The sequence below is a fragment of the Acomys minous genome, assembly GCF_964271855.1.
Source record: "Acomys minous genome assembly, chromosome: 7".
NCBI classification, from domain to species: domain Eukaryota; kingdom Metazoa; phylum Chordata; class Mammalia; order Rodentia; family Muridae; genus Acomys; species Acomys minous.
Window position 1 is genome coordinate 38,190,662 of NC_140488.1, and position 21,762 is coordinate 38,212,423.

General features: G+C 41.7%; 1 protein-coding gene across 4 annotated transcripts in view; it reads right to left on the reverse strand.

Moving 5' to 3' along the window:
• Window positions 1-21,762, reverse strand: part of PLS3 (plastin 3) — an 85,907-nt gene that overhangs the window by 7,144 nt on the left and 57,001 nt on the right. For all 4 annotated transcript variants that reach the window (XM_084788773.1, XM_084788772.1, XM_084788774.1 and 1 more), the window contains 6 exons: window positions 14,322-14,485; window positions 4,616-4,745; window positions 4,041-4,173; window positions 2,701-2,782; window positions 1,766-1,931; window positions 265-407 (listed from right to left, as the gene is read on the reverse strand). In XM_084788773.1, coding sequence (XP_084644899.1) covers window positions 265-407; window positions 1,766-1,931; window positions 2,701-2,782; window positions 4,041-4,173; window positions 4,616-4,745; window positions 14,322-14,485 — 818 coding nt within the window. The remainder of the gene's footprint in view (window positions 1-264; window positions 408-1,765; window positions 1,932-2,700; window positions 2,783-4,040; window positions 4,174-4,615; window positions 4,746-14,321; window positions 14,486-21,762) is intronic.

Below are 21,762 nucleotides of genomic sequence, written 5' to 3' on the forward strand. Positions count from 1 at the left end.
AAAAAACCCATCCAGCTATGTTGGCATGGTTCTGTATGGCAGTGCTCAAGAGGTAGAAACGGAATCACACTAAGTGTGAGGCTAGCCTTGTCTACAACAGTGATGTCTAGTATAGCCTGGGCTACATAGCAAGACCTTGTCTCAAAACAGGAAAGGCAAAAAGGCTTGGTGATATCCTCTAATTTCCTTTTTCTCTGTTAAGGTGGAATAAAACCTGCCGAGCCATTAGATCTCTCCAAATGGTCTGGTTCTTTGTCCTGTTACCTTGATGTCAGCACTGAAGTTGTTGATCTTTTGCCAGCCTGAGTTTTCAAGATGAAAGTTGGCCCATCTCAGCAGAAGCTCCTCGGGGGACAATTTCATAAGCTCCTCCAGAGTCTCCCCATCTCGAAGCAAAGCTGCCAGTGCTTGTAGACATAAATGCCCCAGTCAATAGGTGATGTGACAGTGCTCATACCAAGTGCTTCCTTGCATGCTCTCTGTCTCTCTCTCTCTGTCTCTGTCTGTCTGTCTGTCTCTCTCTCTCTCTCTGTCTTACTCTGAAACAAGCCCATTTGGGCCCCAATCTTATGACCACACAGCCTCAACCATCCAAATTCTGGGATTATAGGCATGCAATTACAGCATCATACCTTGCTTCACTCAGTCTTTTGATAACAGAGATGTAAGGTAACTACAACCTACTTCCAGGTTCTAGAATCTCAGACCCTATGCTGAGGAGATGGCACAGTCACTAAAAGGCTTTCTGTTGAACCACGTGTTCAGTTCCTAGCACCCATGTGAATAAGCTGTGTATGGAGGCACAAATCTGAACTCTTTGAGTTGCGGAAGCAGAAGAGGGCATGGGGTTGGAATATGCTATTATCTCTGGGCCTTGCTCACCAGCAATCTAACCAAATTGGCAAGCTGCAGATTCAGTGATAGAACTTGTTTCAAAAGTAAGCCTGGAAGCCAGGCATGGTGGCACATGCCTTTAATCCCAGCATGGGGAAGCAGAGCCAGGTAGATCTCTGTGAGTTCGAGGACAGCCTGGTCTGCAAAGCAAGTCCAAGACAGCCAAGGCTACAAAGTGAACCCTGTCTCAACTCCCTGCCCTCCTCAAAAGTAAGTCTGGGGCTGGAAAGAGGAACTAATTGGTAAATTGTTTGTTGTGTAAGTAGGAAGACCAGGGCTTCAATCCCCAACACTCATAAAAGCTGGGTGTAGGGTGCATCTGTGATCCCAGTGTTGGTGAGGTGGAGACAGAAGGATCCCTGGGTCTCACTGACCAACCAGTATTGCCAAAGTATTAAGAGGGGGGTTCAGTGAAAGATCCTGTCTCAAATAATAAGGTAGACAGTGCTTCAGGAGGGTACACAGCGTTGATCTCTAGCCTCTACACCCAAAGTCACATGCACTTATAAACACTCATGTACTCACCCACATGATCACATGGATAAACATGTGTCCATGCACCCATGCACACATGCACACACCCCCACACTCACACCAACACCCACACTCACACAACTAAGGTGGATAAGACAGGCACCCATTGTTAACTTCTCTATGTTTTTGTGTCTTTATAGTAAAATCTAATGGGAACTGTCATGCAAATGTTAGCTAATGCTAAAGAACAGATGTATGTGGGTCATTTTTCTGAGTAGTTTTGTGTTTGATTTTGTTTTCTGCTCACCTCAGTTAAGTGGAAGTATGACAACCTTCATAAAAGGAAAGAAAATATCACCAGTACATGCCTTTCAAAAGCACAAGTGTGTTCTGTTACCTTCATTCCTGCTTAATTCAATGTCAGCAAACAAGCCAATCTTAATAATTTGCCACAGCAGTCCCAACACCAGATGAGGTTTCCCGGCCCGCAAATCTTCGGCACCAATGTTCACAACATGACACCCAATGGCAGAAGCCGAGTTTAGTGCCAAGTTCAAGTTTTCCTGCAAGACAGCCAAATTATACACTTCTGGATCTTTCTTCCGCACTCAGTTCACTTCTGCTTTCACTGAGAATAGCACTAAGTGAAGAAATTAATATGAGGTATCAATTTCATCCACCCACATTTACAGAAAACAAATCACAGACCTCAGCATTCAAAAGCAAAGCCACCACACATTTCAGCCTCATTCGTATTCATTTGTAGAATTCTACAGGAAGTGGATCTTTTATTTTTATTTGGTTGCTTTTGAATCCTGCTGATTCTAAAGTAAAAAGTCAAGTAACCAAAGCAAATATAATCCATGTGAATGGTGTCATTTTTCTAAAATTGACTAAATTCAAGTCTCACAGCATATGGCATATATCTGGGTTTTAGAAAGGAGCAATCGGTACACCTCAAGGATCTCATCTGCCTGAGGGACTCTGGTATGCTAATCTACTGCTTACTCACTGGAAAGCAAAAATGCCCCACTCCTCAGGCACATCAGCTTTAATAATTTTGCTTAACTGCCAATATCTTAACACAACAGGTAATTAAAGGAATGTAGACAGGTCTTTTTGTTCAATAAGGACTGGTACTTCAGCGCTAGTGTGAACTTCCAGCAAGCTCCCCAAGTTTTGCTGAGTCCCAGCTAATTGCATAAAATATCAGTGACCCTTCTACACTCAGAGGTGTCCTGAAGATTAAAGTCCAGCCGGCAGAATCCACAGGCTATGGCCTCTATATCAAAGCACAGTGTCATGACAGAGGGCGTAGAGAACACTTCACACCTGAATGATGAATGGTGTCAGTTTCTTCTTGTTGATTGCTCTCTCATCAATCGTATCCGGAACTGACAAGTTGATCATTTTGCTGAAACACGCAAACAAAACCTGATTTACTTTTAAAGAGTCTACCAAGTTTGGAGATGTGGCTTCTCTAGCAGTAGAGTGCTTAACTGGCACATATGAGGCCATGGATTCCATCTCCAGCTCCACATAACTGGGGCATGGAGAAGTTGCCAGCACTGGAGCATGGAGGCCACAGCATCAGGAGTTCAAGGCCATCATGGACTACATAGGAAGTTGTAGGCTAACATGAGGCATATGAGATCGTGTGTCAAGCCACAGTCTATACATCCCCATTAGGCTTAAAGCTTATTATTATAAAATATCTTTGAGGGCTGGAGAGATGGCTCAGAGGTTAAGAGCACTGTCTGCTCCTCCAAAGGCCCTGAGTTCAATTCCCAGCAACCACATGGTGGTTCACAACCATCTATAATGAGATCTGGTGCCCTCTTCTGGCCTGCTGGCACACATGCGGGTAGGATACTATATAAATGAATAAATAACAGACATCACACACAGATGTACATGAAAAGGTCACAGTGAAACATAGTATCATATATAAATAGACATGCTAATAAAGTATAAACAGAAACAAAACAAAAGTTCCAGATTGTGGAGTTTTGCATTAGGGATGCTCAAGCTGCATAATACTAAGAAGATGACAGTGGCGACTGAAATGTTAAGGATTTGACTATCTGGACACCAGGCGCACAGCTACTGAGTGGGAAGGCTTGAATAGGAACCAAGAACTTAGGATGAAGCATATTTTAGAGAACTGTGGCAAAACTGCCTCTGAGAACAGGAGCACCAACGGACAGTTTTGATAATCTTACATTATTTCTGCCAACATACTGCTGGCTCTGGCTCTGGGGCAGCCACAATGACAAAAGCATTTTTTTTTTCTTTCCAGAATTAGGTCAACAGAGAGTGAGAACTGAAGGCTAGCCTCTTTTTTTTCCCCCTCTTTCTCTTTGGAAGCCACAGTACTTCACAATAAATAGATACTGACATCCTCAAGTTTGACAAAGTTGTAATATTCTGTTTGCTCAGTGGTAAGGAAGAAATTGGAAGCTGAGAGTCACCTCACCAATAGGTCTCCTCTCCATGACTGACTTTGACTTTTACTGACAGCTTTAGCTATTAAACTAAAAAGACAAATCCTGGGTAATTGTCATCTCTCTTTCTTTTCTGACATCAAAGAGCCAAGCACCCATAGCCAAGTACACTTCTTCTGTGGAGGGTATCTTTAGAAATCTGGCTACAAAACAGAACCAGCATCTTACCAGAGCACAATTCCATCACCAACTGCTTTGAAGAGATCATCAGTATTGGGGTTCATGGGTATAACGTGTCTGCAATCGGGATCATTTTCCAAAGCTTTGTTTATCCAGTTAACGAAGGCATACTTTTCTTCTTCTAAAATCATATTAAGAAAACAAGAAATCCGTTCATACTCTGTTAATCATCTGGCCCCAAACCCTACAATTGTTGTATAGTCCTGCTAAAAGATAATGTGTCACACACAGAAGACAGGTGGAAGCAACACAGGGACTATTAGGGATCCCATACCAAGTTAGTAAAAACAAAAATTAGGAACGTTACAAAATATTTTAAAAATTATATTTATATGATCACACAACTCCACTGTAATAAAGACTAGAATTTCCCAGATTGTATTATGTGTCTTACAAGCTACCACAGTCTATCATGAGTTTCTCACAAATATCTGACCCAGGACCCAACTATGTCACCAAGACTACTCAGTATATTTAATTAGAGCAACAACCTTTTTAGGGCATCGCAGTACACACCTGCTCAGTGCACTGTGTTAACCTAAGCACAGCCAGGCCATTCTTACCTGAGTAGGAATGCTGTGTTCCTTCACTGGACAACTCTGAGGTTCCTCCCAGAGCACAAATCCCTTCTTTCCTGTTGATGGCTTTGCGGAAGGTTTTTGCAATATCACTGCTCTTTACCTCTTGGAAAATCTAACGATTAAAACAGTGTTGTTGACTCGCAGTTTTCAAGCAGGCACAAGAACAAGCACATGTAACGCCCCTTAGTCCCGCCATCACCTACAGTGCTCTACACAGGCGGTGAGTGGTAAGAAAAAAACTGGCTTGGCGTTTTGCAATGCTACAATATTGCTACAGAGGAGGAAGCATTAATTGCACACCCTCGCCAAATACATTCAGCGCCACATGCATTGAATCCACTCTTGAGTCAAAAAAAAAAATGTGGTTCAAAGGCATGATGGGTAAATCTGTTAATGGCTTACTGTGAAGCAGGGCTTTGTTCATTTCTTTGTAGAGGGAAGATGCTGATAGACTGCCCGTTCTTTAACCACAATTCTTAGCATACAGATAAATATTTATGACTCAACCAAAAGAAAAAAAAGCTATTATGTGGTAGCTAAGAGGAGTTCACTCAATTGAAGGTAACAGAATAGTAAAGAGAAAAAGTATGAGTCGGGCGTGGTACACATCTTTAATCTCAGCACTCGGGAAGCAGAGGCAGGTGGATGAATGTGAGTTCGAGGCCAGCCTGGTCTACAAACTGAGTCTAGGACAGCTAGGGCTACAGAGAGAAACCCTGTCTCTGAAAACCAAAAAAGAAACATAAAAAGAAGAAGAAGAAGAAGAAGAAGAAGAAGAAGAAGAAGAAGAAGAAGAAGAAGAAGAAGAAGAAGAGGAAGAAGAAGAAGAAGAAGAAGAAGAAGAAGAAGAAGAAGAAGAAGAAGAAGAGGAGGAGGAGGAGGAGGAGGAGGAGGAGGAAGAAGAAGAGGAAGAAGAAGAAGAAGAAGAAGAAGAAGAGGAAGAAGAAGAGGAAGAAGAAGAAGAAGGAAGAAGAAGAAGAGGAAGAAGAAGAAGAAGAGGAAGAGGAAGAAGAAGAAGAAGAGGAAGAAGAAGAAGAGGAAGAAGAAGAAGAGGAAGAAGAAGAAGAGAAGAAGAAGAAGAAGAAGAAGAAGAAGAAGAAGAAGAAGAAGAAGAAGAAGAAGAAGAAGAAGAAGAGTTACGTTGGTGGCATAGACAACTATCAAGAATAATAAGTTCTAAGCAGGCATACTGTCTATACTGCACAGTCCACTGTTCCACCGTGGCAGATTCAATAAACAATTTAAAAATAATAGCAAGAATAGAGACAATAAAGGCAGGCCGTGGTGGTGTGCACTTGTAATCCTAACACTTAGGAGACAGAGGCAAGAGGATTTGTACACGTTTGGGGCAGCTGGGTCTACCTAGGGAGTTCCTCGCTAGCCAGGGTTACATTGAAAGACTTTATCTGGAGAAGAAGGGGATGGGGAGGTAAGGGCATGGACACTAACTAAGAAAAGAAGAACTGGCTCGAAGCGGAAGGATTTCAAGTAGCTACTTTAGGCAACACAGTTAGATTTTGTCTAAAATTACAAAATAAAGATGTGAACTTAGGCCAGGCAGTGGTGCTGCATGCCTTCAATGGAAGCCTTTGGGAGGTGCAGGCAGGCAAGTCTCTGAGCTCAAGGCCAGGCTGGCCTATAGAACAAGTGCCAGGACAGCCAAGGCCGCACGCACATAGAGAAATCCTGTCTCAAAAAACACCACCAAAAGAAGTGAAATTAGATCTATGAAGATGGACCAGTGGCAGAGTGCTTGACTTGTACACACAAGTGCCAGGGGCTTTTTAGTGATCTCCTGTTTGGCCCCTTGAGGTCAGCTTCCCTTCCAGTCACAGAACCTGGACAACAAGCTACCTCCTTTTTTTTTTTTTTTTTGGTTTTTCGAGACAGGTTTTTGTCTGTGTAGCCTTGCCTGTCCTGGACTCACTTTGTAGACCAGGCTGGCCTCAAACTCACAGATCTGCCTGCCTCTGCCTCCCAAGTGCTGGGATTAAAAGGGTGCACCACCACGCCTGGCTGCTACCTCCTTTTTTAAAACAAATTTTTATTTTACAGTTTTTATTTTTACTTTATGCCTGTTGGTGTTTTGCCTGCATGCACGTCTGTGAAGGTGGCAGATCTCTTAGAATTGGAACTACAGACAGTTTTAAGATGCCATGTGGGTGCCGGGGATTGAAACCCTGGACCTCCGGAAGAGAAGACAGTATTCTTAATTACTGAGCCACCTCTCCAGCTGCACAAGTTAACTTTTAAGTTCTCATTCCACAAAACAGCCTATAAGGATCTAAGCTTTAGCGGAACATGGTGGCACAGGCCTTTAATCCCAGCACTTGAGAGGCAGAGGCAGAGGTAGGCGGATCGCTGTGAGTTCGAGGCCAACCTGGTCTACAAAGTGAGTCTGGGATAGCCAAGGCTACCCAGAGAAACCCTGTCTCAAAAACCAACCAAGCAGACAAACAAAAAAGAAACAACAAACAAAAAAAGAAGAATGTAAGTCTCATATCCTGGTTTAATAACATCAATGAACGAGTGTCCATAAAAATCTGTCTCTATACTTCTGAAATTCTCACATTTGTCTCACCCCAAATGTTTTCCCGGTTTATAATGTACATGCCAAAATTCATTACTGTCAACTAGGAAGAAGCTTGGCAACTTTCTAAACATTGTGTTTTTTTTTTTTTTTGGTTTTGTTTTTTGTTTTTAAGTTATATGTGGGGCTGGAGAGATGGCTCAGCTGTTAAGACTGTTCTTGCAGAAGACCGGGGTTCAGTTCCCAGCACCCACATGGCTGCTCACAAATGTCTGTCACTCTAAGAGCTGACAGCCTCACACAGATGCACATGTAGACCAAACACCAATGTACGTAAAATAGAAATAAATAAATAATATAAAAAATTGAATGTTCCCTTGGTATGGGGCACACATGTGGAGGTCAAAGGACCATTTTGAGGAGTTGGTTCTCTCCCTCCATCTTTACATATACTCTGAGGGATCAAATTCAGACCACCAGGCTTGCTAAGCACATGCTTTACCCTGCCAGCCCTGACTCAGGCACGTAATACTCCCTCTAGATAAATGCCTTTAGAGCCTTTCTTCATGTGGAGCACTTTAACAAAAGAACTGCTGAACAGAATAGAACATATGGCTTTAGTACTGCCAACTCATTCTAATTCCTCGAGGAGGTCATCTCTAGCTGAGGTTCACAATGGACAACAGTTCCCACTGGAACAATCTAGGCCAGGCAAGACCAAGCAAGCTATAGGCAAGGCTTTTTGTAATTGGTCATCTTAGAGAAAGAGGCTTTTCCGTTGTTGGTTTGTTATCTCGGACTGCCTTTGCCTCCTGAGTGCTGGGGCAAGAGGCATGTGCCACCAAGCCCAGCAAAAAAAGCTACTGTCTGCAGTGGATAGTGCCATTTATTATCACAGGCATATTAGTCCTTCACCATTCTCAAAATCTCAACTTTCTTTGGCTCTATAAACATACCTTCATTTTCGAGAATACTGTGTAATCAGTTTTACAAAACCAAGCTTCCTCTAATTTTATTTTTTTGGGGGGAAATGGTTTTTTGAGACAGACTTTCTCTATAGCCCTGACTGTGCTGGAATTCACTCTGTAGACCACGCTGTCCTGGAACTCAGAGATCACTTGCCTCTGCCTCCTGAGTGCTGGGATTAAAGGTTTGCCCAACTATGCCAGCTGCTTTCTCTGTTTTTAAAGATATGCCCTCAAACATTGAAGTTTTACCCCATATTGGTAATTTTACAAGTAGCTTTTAAGATGGATGAATGCATGTGTGTCTACAACAGAATGGGCTCCTGAGTGTGGAGCAAACCCTAATTCTTGGATTATTTTGATGCTGTCCCTTCCACATTTTAGAGCACTATCTGCTAGAGGCTGGAAAGATAGCTCTCTGGTGAAAAACATTTGCTCTTCTCCTTCTTCTTCTTCTTCTTCTTCTTCTTCTTCTTCTTCTTCTTCTTCTTCTTCTTCTTCTTCTTCTTCTTCTTCTTCTTGTTTTTTAAAAAGATTTATTTATTACACATACAGTATTTTGCCTGCAGGCCAGAAGAGGGCACCAGATCTCATTATAGATGGCTGTGAGCTACCATGTGGTTGCTGGGATTGAACCCACGACCTCTGGAAGAAGAGACAGTGCTCCTAACCTCTGAGCCATCTCTCCACCCTGAACATTTGCTCTTCTTCCAGAGGACTCAAGTTCCATTTCCAGCACCCACACCAGGTGGTCCAGCTCTAAGTGGGGTCTGATACCTTCTTCTGGATCCTGTAGGTACCTGTATTCACATGTGCACAGGTACATACAGACACACCCACACACATATAATTAAAAATAAAGACAAATCTTTTTTAAAAGGCATCTGAGAACTCTCTCTCTCTCTCTCTCTCTCTCTCTCTCTCTCTCTCTCTCTCTCTCTCTCTCTTTCTCTCTCTCCCCTCAAAGGAAAATGTATGTCTCTTCTGTGGCTGGAGAGATGGCTCAGCAGTTAAGAGCACTGTCTGTTTTTTTTTTTTTCTGGAGGATCTGGGTTCAGTGCCCTGAATTCATTGGGTGGCTCACAACCATCCATACATAACCTCAGTTCTAGGAAATATCATGCTTGTTTTGTAACCTCTGCAGGCAGCAAACATGCAGGTAATACACATACATACATGCAGATGAAATACCCTCACATAGGGGCTGGAGAGATGGCTCAGGGGTTAAGAGCGCCACCTGCTCTTCCAGAGGTCCCGAGTTCAATTCCCAGCAACCACATGGTGGCTCACAACCATCTATAATGAGATCTGGTGCCCTCTTCTGCAGATAAAGCGCTCATATGCAATAAATAAAATAGGCAAAACAGGAATAAAAAATGAATAAACCTAGTAAAACAGAGACTGACACTTGGCATCCTAGCTCTTGGGATGCTGATGCAGGAAGGTTACTGTGAGTTCAAGGCAAGCCTAGAAAACAGAGAGCTCCATGTGTGCATGAGCAATACATAATGAGCCCCTGCCTCAAAAAACAAAACAAAACTAGTTGGGCATGGTGGCTCACAGGTGTAATCCTCGAACTCAGGAGATTAAAGCAGGAGTGCAAGGCCAGCCTGGTTTACTGAGTGAGACCCTGGATCAAAGAAAACAAAACAAAACAAAATGACGAAATGAAAAGGAGTGAAAGTTCATCTTCCTAACTGTGAGCTCCGCTGCATTTGGTAAAACAACTGTGGAATCTCGGACAGGTGTGCGTTTCCTCATTCCTGGCATACCACACATTACTGCAAGACCAAAACCTGCTAAGGCTTCAGAAGAAGATAAGAAAAGCTGTTTTTCTTGTTGTGTGTGCATCTGCTTCTTGCACTGTAGCCTTCCAACAAACAAAGTTGTTTCAATGATCACGATTTTAGCTGAATGATAAATTCAAGATTGTCCATGCTATGGAGATGTGGAATAATCCAATAAAAATGACCTTGTGGTAAAAATCCTACCTCTTTCACAGGACTGGGAAACAGTGCTTAGAATAATGAGGAAAGTTGACTTAAATTTGTTAAATGTCTTTTTTTTTTTTGTCGTGTTGAGGACTGTGTCCATATTTACCACTGCATATTCCTAACCTTACCTTCCAAATTGTTCTAAACAGATTATTTCAGCCAACCCCAAATTTTGTGTGATAACATTTTTTTTCCTCTCTTGGATCAAAAGTTTCTTTCTTAAAAAAAAAAAAAAAGAGCATTGAAAATTCAGGAAGTGGATTGGTTCTGTTCATGAAAGTCTACATTTTTTACCTCAGGGAAGACCTTGCTGGATTGGATGATAAGGCTTAACAGGCATGTCTGAAATCAGAGATAGCACAAGACTGTGCAAGTTTTCTCAAGGCATCTTTTCAAGGCTGAGTTGTGACCCCAATGAGCTCACTGTGTTATGCTGTTTTCCCTCCATGAGGAAGGGCTTGCTTTCTCATCTGGAGACAAATTTTTTGTGCCCTCTGCTCAGAAAGCAATAGCCATTCTCAGCCTATCGTCCTCCCCACCCCTTGCAGGTTCTTTCATGGCATCTGTGGCTCTTATTCCTTTTCTGAACTTCAGCAACTTTCTCTCAAAACCTTCAGCAGCCACTTAAGTTCTTTTCACCCCCAGGTGGGCCCTGCCCAGGCCCAACAGCCAAACCAAAACACTGCAGAGCCATATGACTTAAGAAGGAAAGGATTTCAGAAAGAATTGCAGAAAATATTGACTGCTTCCAGGATGGGGCTTGTTTCCAACGTAGCCAGTTTGAGTTTTTCCTGCTTCTGGAAATTGTTGCAGGCCTAAAGTTGGAAAAGAACACTAGTACTTTTAAATAGGAGAAAAACAGAGCAGTAGGGGGCCTGGAACCCCACAGTTGCCACAGAGGGTGGGCTCAAGAAAATTAATTGCACTCTTGAAGTTTGTCTAGCCTAGGTAACTTGGTGAGACATTGGCTCACAAGAGTCAATCAATAAGAACAGAAATAATTATTTCAGCCATTAACAGCTATGGAGCATTTACTCTGTGCCTAGCATTGTTCTAAGCATGTTGTTCATTTTAAATGGTTAATCCTGTGGTCAATTCTTTTAGTAAATGGTTAGAGACTTATCACCACTATGTAAAAGCAAGTTTCTCATTGTGAAAACAAGAGATTAACACAATCGCCTCTGTTTAAAAATATACTGCCCCATCAACCTTTCACAATAGAAGAAAACACTTGTGTTAGCTTATAAGTATAAAAATGTAGTGTGTTGGATGTACGGTTGAGTATTAGAACATTTACAAAGCATGTGCAAGGCCCATGGTGTATAAGCCATAGAATAGGAAAAATCAAAATAGGGAAAATATCAACATTAAAAAAGAAAACCGCTAGCACAGCATAACAGCATACTCCTTTAAACCAAGTACAGAGGAGGCAGAGGCAGGGAGATCTTTGTGAGTTCAAGGCCAGTCTGGTTTAAATTGCGAGTTCCAGGACAGTCAAGGCTACACAGAGAAACCCTGTCCTGAAAAGGTAAAGATAAATATATAAATAAAATGACTAACTTCAGTTTGTAATACTCAAAACAAAAACAAATTATTAATTACAGTCCTGCCTTTGAAGATTGGTTACAGTGTTGTGAGTCTTTTCTGTCTTACATATATTCTTGAAAAGTAATAGAAACTGATTTTGTAGCTTGGCATGGTGGCACACACCTTTAATTCAAGCACTCGGGAGGCAGGACAAAATCAGTTTCTTCTTCTCCTTCTCCTCCTCCTCCTCCTCCTTCTCCTCCTCCTCCTTCTTCTTCTTTTTGGTTGTTTGGGTTTTTTTGAGACAGGGTTTCTCTATGTAGCCTTGACTGTCCTGGACTTGCTTTGTAGCCCACTTGACCTTGAACCTACAGTGATCCACCCGTCTCTGCCTCCCTGAGTACTGGGAACCAAGAAAGGCATGCACTGCCATGCCTGGCAGTGGTCACATTTTTATTTGTAGCACTTAAGGCAGAGGCAGGCAGGCAGGCAGGCAGATTTCTTTGAGTTTTAGGCCAGCCTGGTCAACATAGTCAGTTCCAGGACAGCCAGAGCTACAGAGAGAGATCTTGTCTCAAACAAAAGCGAGTATAGCTCCTTCAACTTCTAAAATACTACTTTGACCTAAAATGTTCTCCTTAATGTTTTTTAAAGTACATTCTTGTTTGTTTTATTTATGTATATGAGTGTTGTCTTCCTGTATGTCTTTTTGACAGAAGAGGGCATCAGATCCCAGTATAGTTGGTTGTAGGCTACCATATGGCTGCTGGGAATTGAACTCAGGACCTTTGGGAGAACTACCAGTGCCCTTAACCATTGGCCCATCTCTCTAGCCCCGTTCTTATTGTTTTATTCTAGAAAATCTATGCTATTGCCCAAATTATTATGCCTTTACTTCTAAAGAACTAACTAAAACAACTTTATCTTGTCACTTAAAAGCCACTAAAAGAGGGGTAGAAAGTGCAGTGTTTAAAATATACAAATTTGAAAGTTTTTTCCAAGATCATTTTCTTCATAGACACATTTATAACTTTGTCCTCAACATTACCAGTTAGACTGTAGACTCTAATAACTTAGGCTGTTTCTTTCCAGTAGTTACAACAACTCTCAGCTGTGCATTATATCAAAAGCAACTGACCATAGTTCATCACTGCTCTGACCTGCTTGAAATTTACAGCGACACATGCAAATTACATACGGAGACATGCAAGCGCTCAAATCACAAATCATTTGTAACTTACTATTGAACACAGAATTCAAAGCAATAGGCTTTGGCCACAACTGGAGACAGAAATGATGGGAGGAAATCAGTTTTTCAAAAGGAAAATAGCAAGAACTCTATAATTATAGTAATGACACGAACCTGTAGTTTTCAAACAGTAACAGCCTCCCCTCCCCCACCTCTGACAATTGATTACATATTCGATGTGGCTTAAATTTTATTTTTTATTTTATTTTTAAATGATTTATTTATTATGTATACAGTGTTCTGTGTGTATGTACACCTGCATACCAGAAGAGGGCATCAGATCACATTATAGATGGTTATGAACTACCATGTGGTTGCAGGGAATTGAACTCAGGACCTTGGAAGGGCAGGCAGTGCTCTTCACCTCTGAGCCACTTCTCTAGCCCCCAAAACTATTTATTTTTTATTTTAAATGCATTGATGTTTTGCCTGCCTGTGTGTCTGTGTGAGAGTGTTGATCCTGGAGTTAGACACTTGTGAGCTGCCATGTGGGTGGTGGGAACTGAACCTGAGTCCTCTAGAAGAGCAGTCACTACTCTCAACCACTGAGCGACCTCTTCAGCTCTATGTAATTGATATGCCTGCCTCTGCCTCCTAGGTGCTGGGATTAAAGTTGTGCACAACCACCACCACCACCCTGCTTTATTGGTTAAGAGTAGTGGCTGCTCTTCCAGAGGACCTGGGTTCAATTCCCAGGACCTCCATGGCAGCTCATAAGTGTTTGTAATTCCAGTTGCTCAGGATCTGAGACCCTCTCCTGGCTTCCTCAGGAACTGCACATAAGTGGGACCCAACCAATAAGGTACTGAGCTAAATGCTTACAGGGGAGAAGCGTTTTGATATCAGCCCTGAACCTTGAGGAATATTTCATGATACTAGACAAGAAAACAAAAGTGTAAATGCCTCGCCCAACAGACTGAAAAGATATCCTTCTAGCTTTCCATTATCAAGACAACTGCCGTGGAGAAAGTGACATTGTTAAATACCACCAGCACAGGGCTTAGAAAACATCTTTGAATTAGCAAGTTCAGCTCAGGAAGCTTTTTAGACTGAGTCATATGATATCCTTAGACTTGTGTAGCATATGCTTCTCTATGGGGGAAGAGAAAGAATTCTCAAAGATGGTATTTAGCTCCTTGAAAGATGCCCTCTAATGATGCCTCAAAGGAGATTGTTTCTGCGCACTGTGAGCATTGTGTTATAACTTGGTTTCTGTCAATGTACCTTTTTTTTTTTTGGAATATTTTGTTCGATATTCTAAATGGCTGAAATAATTAAATTTAGTGGTGAGACTGACAAAAATGTTGCTAGGTACCAGAGTGTTAACATGATATATTCAATACAGTCACATGTACATTTTTAAGATTCCTACTAGACAATGGAACAACAATGATTTTAATAATGACAGGTTGTTCATACTTACATAAACAAATTCATCAAAGCTTATCTTGCCATCTTTATTTCGGTCACCATCCAGCATGAGTTTTTGAATAATTTCTCTCACTTTATATCCGGGCAATGGCATATTAGCCTCCTTGAAAAGCTCATGAAGCTCATAGTCACAAATGAATCCGTTGCTGTTGAGATCTTGGTGGAAAAGAAGGAAAAACCAGCCAAGGAAACAAACAAAAAGATAAAACAGGAAAAAGATTAGAAATAAATTTGTAAAAATAGGATCACTTCACAGGTCCACCTAATTACAATCTTTTTTTTTATCGCTTGGAATCTAAGGATGTTTGGAAGGGAAATGTATATTTTAACTGAAAAGGAAATGTTTTTTATATTATTTATCTTGTATGTTAAACAATGTGTACAAAGCTTTACTTAAAAATAGCATCTCTGCTCATAACAAAGTATAGTTTCTGGTTAATAAAGCTATTATTAAATCATAGAACCAAGAAGAGTCTTAAAACTAATACTTGATACACAAACAAAACTTTCTAATGGTATCATATAATTTCTACTGTACCTATGCATATGTTTATCCTTATTATTTTCTTTTTGCAAAAGAAGTTTTAAGGTTTAATATTGAATATATCTCAAAGCACATCTGACCTGAAGCAACAGCTTTTAGGGCCGATTTTTTGAGTTAATTTAAACAAGTGTTAATCTAAGACAAATACCGAGCTCACAAAAGTAAATGCAGTATTGAGTAAAGAAGATGCTAAAAATTACTCTATAAATGTCCTTTTTTTTTTTTTTTACTAATCCCAGCATTCGGGAGGCAGAGGCAGGCGGATCGCTGTGAGTTTGAGGCCAGCCGGCTCTACAAAGCGAGTCTAGGACAGCCAAGGCTACACACACACACACACACACACACACACACACACACACACACACAGAGAGAGAGAGAGAGAGAGAGAGCCCAAAAAACAAAACCAAAAAAATTTCCTTTTTACTTTTGCGCTATTGCACTTTTAATGAAATATGCAAAATGCTGATGAACAAATGATGCTTATTCAAAATTATTAAAATGGAACCAAAACTGCTAAGAAGTGACTACAAATTGCTTATTGAAAAAGCAAGCATGTGTATGTATGCATATGTGGATGAATAAATTTTCACGTTCACAAGACATATCAATATAAAGGGAGAAATCATCTGCAAATCAGCAAATGACCCTTGATGACCATGCCACAATTTTTTTTGAGACAAGGTTTCTCTGTGTAGCCTTGGTTGCCCTCAAACTCAGAGATCTGCCTGCCTCTGCCTCCCTGAGTGCTAGGATTACAGGCATGCACCGCTCTGCTTGGTGACCATGCCACTATGTTCAGAAATGTTTTGATTAGGGAATTCAGTTAAAAAAGTTCTGCCAAGGCAGGTTCAGGTGGTACATCACATCTTTAATCTCAGCACTCTGGAGGCAAAGACCAGCCTGGTCTACATAGTGGACTCTACGATAGCCAGGGCTGCATAGAGAGAGATGCTGTTTCAAAGCAACAAGGATAATAACAAGCCCTGCCATGTACTGCTCTTAGAACCCAAGATGCCGCAGAATGCCTTGCACTTATGGATCCCTCATTCTGATCACAATTCAAATGGAGCAGCGAGTGTGACTGTAGGGCATGACATGAAATAGCAACACAAAGATAACTTGTTTTGTGGCTGAGAAATTCAGAAATGTCTGGACAATTTTGTATGTGTTTGTGAGACAGCGCTACTATGTTGTCCTGCAAAACTTGCAGTGAGTGGCTTGTGGTTATATTCCTGCCTCAGCTTTGTATGTGCCGGGATTACAGTCAGGCACCCCAACACTCAGCTCTGAATGAAGATGTTTCTGCTTGCCACATCAGAATAGGGAGAAGATGCTCCTGGCTTCCAGTGGGTAGAGGCCAAGGACCCCATGAAATCTCCCACATCACATATGTCACACTCTCGCTCCACTAGGCAGCATAGAATGCTGCAGCTCAAAATGGAAACGGTGTTGAAGTTGGGCAACTCTGGGTTATAATGACATTGGGGGCAGGGCTGCTGTTTAGATAGAATGGTCAAGGAAGGCCATTGTGCTGAGGTTCTATTTGAATACAGACTCGTGTGAGGCAAAGGCAGACATCTGGCGTCAGAGATTGCAAGTAAGGGAAAGAGGCAGCACAGCGTGTGATGTAGATGTTCACCCGGTCTGCTCTGTTCCGGGATCTGGCATGCCTCCACCACAGTGAGCAAAGAGAAAGGAGAGAAGGCCATTCAGCGTGTTGTCACCTTCTTCTACGTTGCAGTACGTATTTTGGATTGTTTTTCTAAAGTGTGAACTAAGTGTGACTCATAGCAGTAAATTTTAGGCAACCACTAAACCAGTAACTCTTTATGCCTGCACTTTTGCTTGGAGGTTTGTGTTTGAGACAGGGTCTCACTATTAATCCTGGCCGGCGTTGTACTTACAGTGACCCTCCTGTCTCTGCCTATCCAAGTGCTAAGATTAGAGGAACATGCGACCACGCCCTGCAAAAATGTCAACTGCCTTATCTCAGACTAATTCACCAATCATTTTTTCCCCTGAGACAGGGTTTCTCTGTGTAGCCCTGGTTGTCCTGGATTCACTTTGCATACCAGGATGGCCTCAAACTCACAGAGATCCACCTGACTCTGCCTTTTAGTGCTGGAATTAAAGGTGTGTGCCACCACAACTCTCGATGAATTGTTGTTGTTGTTGTTGTTGTCGTCGTTAACAGGATCCCAAGCCGCAGCTACCTGCTGGGCAAATGCTTTACCAATATCAAAAGTAGTACACTTAGGCAGGAAGCTCATGAAACCCCTTTAGTTGTAATGCAGTATATCTTTACATTCCTATTGAATTTTGCATTGGTAAGAACTGAACCAGGGCTTTATGCATACTAAGTATAAAGCTCTACTACTGGACCCGAAGCTTGAGAGTCAAATACTCTTAAATACTGTACTTTTAAAAACTTTTTTTGGATTTGAAAGGCTACTTTATCTGTATCTCTGTGTGAATGGACGTGGGCATGCATATCATGGCAGAGGTCATGCATATCATGGCAGAGGTCAGAACAGCTTGGAGGTTTAGTATCTCTCCTTATACCATGTGGGTTCTGGGACTCAAATTCAGCTCATTGGCTTGGCAGCAAGTACCTTTACTGGTGAGCAATTTCTCTGGCACTTATTTAACTTTATTAATTTTAGTGTGTGTATATTGTAATGAAGAGTGAATTCTGAGACTTGTATTTGCTAGAGAAGTATTCTACCACTGAGTTATTAACATACCTCCAGCCAGCTTTTTGTTTTTATTCTGAGACAGGATCTTAACAAGTTACCCAGGCCAGCCTTCAACTTACACTGTGGCCCAAGGAAGCTTAGAGCTTGTGATCCTCCTGCTGATCCCAAGAAACGTTGTAAAATCTGTTGAAAGGCTGGAATGTAGAAAAATCTGTAGAGTATTTGCCTATCATGTATGAAGTCCTTTGCTTAGACCTTGCCATTCTATAAAACTAGGTATGAGGGAGGCAGAGGCAGGTGGATTTCTGTGAGTTTGAGGCCAGCCTGGTGAGTCCAGGACAGACAAGGCTACACAGAGAAACCTCTCAAAAAATCTCTCAAAAAACCCAAAGAACAAAAACAAACAAAAAAACCAACCCCCAAACACAAACCAATCAATCAATCAATCAAACAACAACAACAACAACAAACTGGGCATGGTGATACGTACCTGTAATCCTAGCACTCAGGACATGTAGGCAGAAGGATCAGAAATTCAAGGTAATTCTAAACTATATAGGGAGTTTGGGACCAGCTTGAGCTATATAAATCTCTAACAAAACAAAACCCAACAACAAAAAACCAACCAACCAACCAACCACAACAACAACAACAACAAAACCAAAACAACAACAACAAAAACCACAAGAACCAACCAACAACAAAACCAACCAAACAAATACATCAGGTAAAATATCTGTATTTTTAGCCGTGTTGTGGTGGAGCACACCTGTAATCCCAGCACCTGGGAGGCAGAGGCAGGCAGATCTCTGCGAATTCCAAGGCCAGCCTGGTCTACAAAGTGAATTCCAGGGCAGCCAGGGCTACACAGAGAAATACTGCTTCAAAAAAAACAAACAGAAGGAAAGAAGAAAGCAAACAAGCACATTTTTTATTGTTAAAGCATCCAGCATAAGCTACTAGACAATTGTGAGATGATTTAATTTCCTTTTTGTTCGTTTGTTTGTCTGCTTGTTTTTCAAGACAGGGTTTCTCATTGTAATAGCCCTGGCTACTCACAGAGTTCTGCCTGCCTCTGCCTCCCAAGTGCAGGTATTAACGGCATAGGCCACCAAGCTTGGCTGATTTACATTTCCTTAAATGTAAACCACTTGATTTCTTTAGGATCTATCTTCACTTTCTTTGCATTGAATTTAAAAGATTTAAGCATCAAGCTCTTCAACTGTACATATGAACCACTTATATATTCAAATGAAACCAGGAATACATGCAGTTGCTAAAAAATAAAAACAAAAACCAAAGCAGTCCTACATGGCACTGTGGCAGAATTTGAGCAACTGTGGCATATGAACATCTTAGATTTAGATGTGTCTGCTCCTAAGCAAATTTTAATCTGTTTGTCCCACTTTCTTGATAACGTCAATATGGCGATCAGTATTATGGACTACATTTGACATAGTGAAAAGTACATTCCATAGTTAAAGGGACATACCATGAGAAATATACAATATAGGATCTAATCTGAACTTGGCTGGTAATTTGTGCAAATCTCTAATATGAGCATATACAGGGGGAAGAGGTCCCCCTCATACACAATCGTAGGGGAGGGGAGTAAGGGGAAAATGGGAGGGAGGGAGGAATGGGAGGATACAAGGGATGGGATAACAATTGAGATGTAATATGAATAAATTAGTAAAATATGTTTTAAAAAAGAAAAAAAGACTGCTTTTGTCTCAATTATACTCCAGGTCACAATGCATGGGAATTTATAATGCCACCTCTGAACAAGGCCAGCAAGATGCTTTAGCAGGTAAAAGCATTTGCTGCCAAACCTAATAGCTTGAGTTCAACCCACAGAACCCTCATTGTGGAAAGATAGAACTCTGACCTCCACATACTTATGTTTTGGTACATATATGTATACACATACAAAAATAGAAGAAAAAATAAAGACTATGTTTTTTAAAGGTTTGTTAAAATCTGTTCTTATGAATTTCCAGCAAGGCTGGGCATGGTGGTGCACAGTTATAATCCTCGCACTCAAGGAGGCAGAGGCAGGTGGTCTGTGAGTTCAAGGCCAGCCTGGTCTACATAGTGTGTTCCAGGACAGCCAGGGATACACAGAGAAACCCTGTCTCTAAAAACAATAACAACAACAACAACAAAAGAAGTTCCCATTTTGCTTCACAATATATAAATAAATGAGTGAGTGTATGAATAAATAATAGCTGGGTATGGTGGCACACTCATATAATCCCTGTACTTAGGAGGCAGAAAGTGCATGAATTCAAAGTCAACTTGGGCTATGTCCTGAGATCTTGTCTCAAATACAACACACACACACACACACACACACACACACACACACACACACACACACACACACACACACACACACGGACTAAGGTTATAATAGCTCAGTGACAGGGTGCTTGGCTGGGTTGTGCAGGTGCTGGGTTTGCTCTCCAGCATGAAAAAAAGAAGTTATGAAAAGGAGAGAGTGGAACGAGTAAAACGGCTTAGTGGGAAAAGGTGTTTGCTGCCCTGCTTGACAACCTGAGTTTAATCCCAGGACTCAGATAGTAGGGTAGAAAAGTGACTTCTGCAAGTTGTCCTTTGACCTCCATATGCATATTGGTGCTGCATTTATGTAGTCACACAAAATACAGTAGCATAAAAAATTTAAAAGGGAACTATATTTTTATGAACTAGAGTTGAAACTTCTTAAGAGCTTTGAATAGAAGATTTTAAACACAAGAGTTAAGGGAACGGAAGGCACCTGTGAGCATGTAAGACACCCAAGATCGTGGCCACAGGCTTCTCAAGGAAGAGGTGCCGAGGTGAGAATACTGTATTTATGTCATGGGAAGTAGTAGATGGCTTTAGTTAGCAAAGGAGAGGACAGCTTTACAGGGGTGGTGGTGGGGCTGGTGAAACTCCAAGTTCTCCTTTTCCCAATCCTCCTTATTAGGCTGTACATTTCCTTACAGAGTTTCTTTAACATTAATCGCCTTATCTTTCAGAGCATATCACACAGCACAGTGCCTTGCGCACAGCCAGTAGTGGGAAGAGCTCTCTCTGTGGAAACGAACTCTTAGACATTAACCAGAGGGAGAACGCTATATCATCTCAGAGGAGTGTTTTCAGTGGCAATGACCAAAAAATACAGAAATAGCACCAAAAAAAAAAAAAAAAAAAAAAAAAGGAGGAATGCCAGGTCATCAGGAAGCCAAACCTTGACAGAAATATCTCTCAAATAATGTTTATTCTCACTCCCTTTGTTCTAATGCTATCCCCACCCAGCAAGCGTCAGATCTGTAATTTGGTTTTCTACGGGACCACAGCCCTTAAACAGAACCTAAGTGCAGAGAGCACAGAGAGAGCTGTCAGGTCAGATAGGTGTTCTAACGCATACACTTTGTGGCTGCCTGTAGTCCAAGCCACTCAGCTACCAGGAACCTGACACAGATATGTCACATAAGCCACGAGTTCAAGGCCAACCTTGGAAACAGCATGACACTTTATTTAAGCTTGAGCCACCCTCCAGGGGACACTGTCAGGGCACACGGACAGGGTACTCTGTCACAGACGCACTAAGTTGGACCCAAATAAAAGCAGAAAAAAAAATCAGTCTGGACCCTAGTGTCTCACTTGAACCAGTGGTTTTTACATTTGTGAACAACTTTGCAGTTCCTGATGAAATTTATCTGCTACTCTCACAGTGATTAGATTGTGTAACATCTAGCCAGGCAGTGGTGGCACCTGCCTTTCATTCCAGGCAGAAGGAGGGAGATCTCTGTGAGTTTGAGACCAGCCTGGTCTATAGATAGAGTTCAAGGACAGGCAGAGAGAGAGAGAGAGAGAGAGAGAGAGAGAGAGAGAGAGGGAGGGAGGGAGGGAGGGAGGGAGGGAGGGAGGGAGGGAGGGAGACAGACACAGAGAGACACAGAGAGACAGAGAGACAGGAACAGAGGAGGGAGAAGGAGGGTTAGGAGGAAGGAGGAAGGGATTCTATTTGGTTACCTTTCTCTATTTTCTCAGTAGATATTAATCCTATTTACACTGTGCCATTTTAGTGCTAGTATTAGCAAATCACATTGGGCCTTTATTAAGACTACATTGGAAGAGACCAATTTCAATGTCATTAAGAAGGCAGAGAGAGCCTGAAAGTGGCAGCAGCTAGCAATTAACAA